Source organism: Chenopodium album, chromosome 21 (genome assembly GCF_948465745.1).
Source record: "Chenopodium album chromosome 21, dcCheAlbu1.1, whole genome shotgun sequence".
In the NCBI taxonomy this organism is placed as follows: domain Eukaryota; kingdom Viridiplantae; phylum Streptophyta; class Magnoliopsida; order Caryophyllales; family Amaranthaceae; genus Chenopodium; species Chenopodium album.
In genome coordinates, this window is record NC_137854.1 from 38,634,173 (window position 1) to 38,637,047 (window position 2,875).

A 2,875-nucleotide genomic window follows, 5' to 3' on the forward strand; every position below is an offset into this window, starting at 1 on the left:
AGCAGTTTGGTTTTCTCTTACGTAAGTTGGGCATTCGCGATTTGCATGCCCCAACTTAAGGGGGAGTATTAGAGTCGGTTTGGTTATATTTGTTAATATTGTATTTATGTTAAGTTTATCTTGTTAGGAGTTTTAGGCAAGTTATGTATTGTGTATATATATGTGAGTATTATCAATACAAAGGTCAAGCCGTTTTCTCCACAATATTCTTGAGTTTATCAATGATCGTGTTGCTGCTTGTAGTGATCGATATAAATATAATACAAAGTAGTCGTATACGTACCCACTCAATAATCCTATTTTCGTGGAGAAATATAAAATACTTGTAATAAAAAAATCCAAGGCATGCTTAGCTTAGCTTGTCTAATTTACATACAAAGTATTTATAACAAAGTAAATAACAAGTAACATTTGGTTTTCCCCCTCGGTTATTACTCACTCATCAACATTTGCTTCGTTTTGTTTGAAGATATTATAAAAAAAAAAAAAACAAAAAAAAAAAACAAGTTACTTAAAAAGAAGTGTAAATTTGCATTTGAGTCAAAATATGCTCAAAATTATCAGTAGATCTTTCAATAGAGTGAGAATGAATTCCTTCATAAGTAGTGACAACTACTCCTTCATCGTTGGAAAGGCGTTGAACTTGTTTCTTCACATTGCATCCTTGATACGTGCACCTGTAGTAGCTCCTGCATACATTCAATACAAACGAGATAAGTTTTTTTGTTCTTAGAATTGTTATTTAATTATAATCTATAAGATGATGATAAAACAGCAGTAATCAGTTCAAAGGAAGTTGACTGAGTGAGAACGTGATCTTTCTTTTATCTTTGTTATTTCTTTAATACACATGTGTTCGTCTAAATGATTATGACTTTTGTAATGAAAAAAATTAATTCAAATAATTACTTTTAATTTAATTTTATACTCTTTATAAATCCGATCAAATAATTTATACAAATTGAAGTATATTATTATGTTATTTGATGACGATAAGTATACTGAAACTAAAATTTACTTTATTCATATACTACGTATATGTTAGATGTTTACATAGGAAGTACGGAGTATATGATAAAGATTTAGCTACAAGGTATACTCTTTGAATTCAGGATGTTGCACATTAATTAAAGGACCTACACTTAATTTTAGTTAATTAATTAATTAAGCAGTTTAAGCTAGTTAACCATGTCACTACACTAGAATTTACAAAGTATATATGTACTAGTATTATTTTAAAAAGAAACAAAATACAAAAAATAGCTACGGAGTATTATACTGGTACTTATACATCAAGGGAACAGGCTGGGGGAAACATGGATCGTGAATTATTGAACATTCCTCATAGTTAAGGGAGATGAATTATATTGAACATTCCGCTTAATTAAGGGAGATGAATAATAGAAATTTATTGTTGAGTGTTCTAATTGAATTGTTTATCTTTATTACTTCATCGTGATATGAATAGCCTTTTTAATATTACTATAGAGCGTGTTGAGTGTTCTAATTGAATTGTTATTTTTACTACTGCATTTTGATATGAATAGCATTTTCAATATTACTTTATAGCGATTGTTTGAATTGAACCAATAAATTTCACCGAGTATATTATTAGTTGATTACTTTAAATTAAAGATCGTTCTTATAATAGAAGACATTTGACGAAATTATAAAAATCAGTGAGATGATTAACTATGTGATACTAATAACTCAGCAAATTTTAGTTGAAGTAGGAGTCTATAGTAAGTTGTTTTAGTACAAAAATACATCTATGCACATACATACATACATACACAAGACTATAAACACACCTTGGAAACTTGTTATTCTTGACGGCCTTTTGACCATATTTTCGCCATCTATACCCATCATCAAGTATATCAACTTGGCTCCTTGTTTGAAAAGCATACCTATGCTTCTTTGCCTTCTTCTCCGACAAACCCTTTTTATTATTATTAATTAACTTATTATTATTATCATTAGTCATATTATTAAACCTCTTATTTTGATCATCATTACTATTATTATCTTGATGATTATGAGGAATAATAATATCATGATAATTATCCATTAATTGAGATTGAACAACCATGGGAGATGGAATCTGCTGCGGCGGCTCACCCATCATCATCAACTCCGTAATCAACGGTCCAGATTGGTTCCCTACACCTTGATGATCATGATTATATTGATCCATGTTATGATCAATACGATCAAAGCTATTAGTGGAAGAAGTAGAAACTTGGCTTAATGAAAAAGGAAAGTTACTATTATTAGTTGGTGAAGAATTTGATGAGTTTGTAGAAGAAGAAAATATAGAGTAGCCTTCCATTTTAAATTTATCTAGAGAGAGAAAGAAGAGAGAGAAAGAGAGGTTGTTGTATGTTTGATGTAAATAAGATGATCATAAAAAGGGTTATATCATGAAAGTGGATGTAGATTTATAATAGTAGTATGTGTGATTGTGTGTAGTGTTGTGTGAATCAAGGGGTAGAAAAAATGGCGGCTAGCTAGCTTGATTGATGGCGGCCTATCTTTTAAAAAAATGCGCATGTGTATTAGACTAGCAATAGTAAAATCTTGGTTATTGGTCAATAGGTAATTGGTTACGTCGATTGCATCGGATATTTTTATTCATTAATTAATGTTATATTTTTCAAACATTATTTGAATTCAGTTTTAGTGTTTATGTTTGAAATAAATATTTTTTTTACAAATTTAAAAAGGATCGACTGTAATTTAAAAAATTAATCCGAAACTTGAAAACTTAAAAATGCATTCAAATTCATTCATATATATAATTCCATTTGAATGCATTTATTATAAATTGTACAAAAAGTAAAATGAGATAATAAAATAAAATATTCTTAAAACA

General features: G+C 28.8%; 1 protein-coding gene across 1 annotated transcript; it reads right to left on the reverse strand.

Moving 5' to 3' along the window:
* Positions 1-404: 404 nt before the first annotated feature.
* Positions 405-2,378, reverse strand: LOC145602499 (uncharacterized). Its single transcript, XM_081658693.1, has 2 exons — positions 1,812-2,378; positions 405-689 (listed from the first exon to the last, which is right to left on the reverse strand). Exons 1-2 carry the CDS (start codon positions 2,330-2,332, stop codon positions 512-514), a joined length of 699 nt encoding a protein of 232 aa, XP_081514819.1. The 5' UTR covers positions 2,333-2,378; the 3' UTR covers positions 405-511.
* Positions 2,379-2,875: the final 497 nt, after the last annotated feature.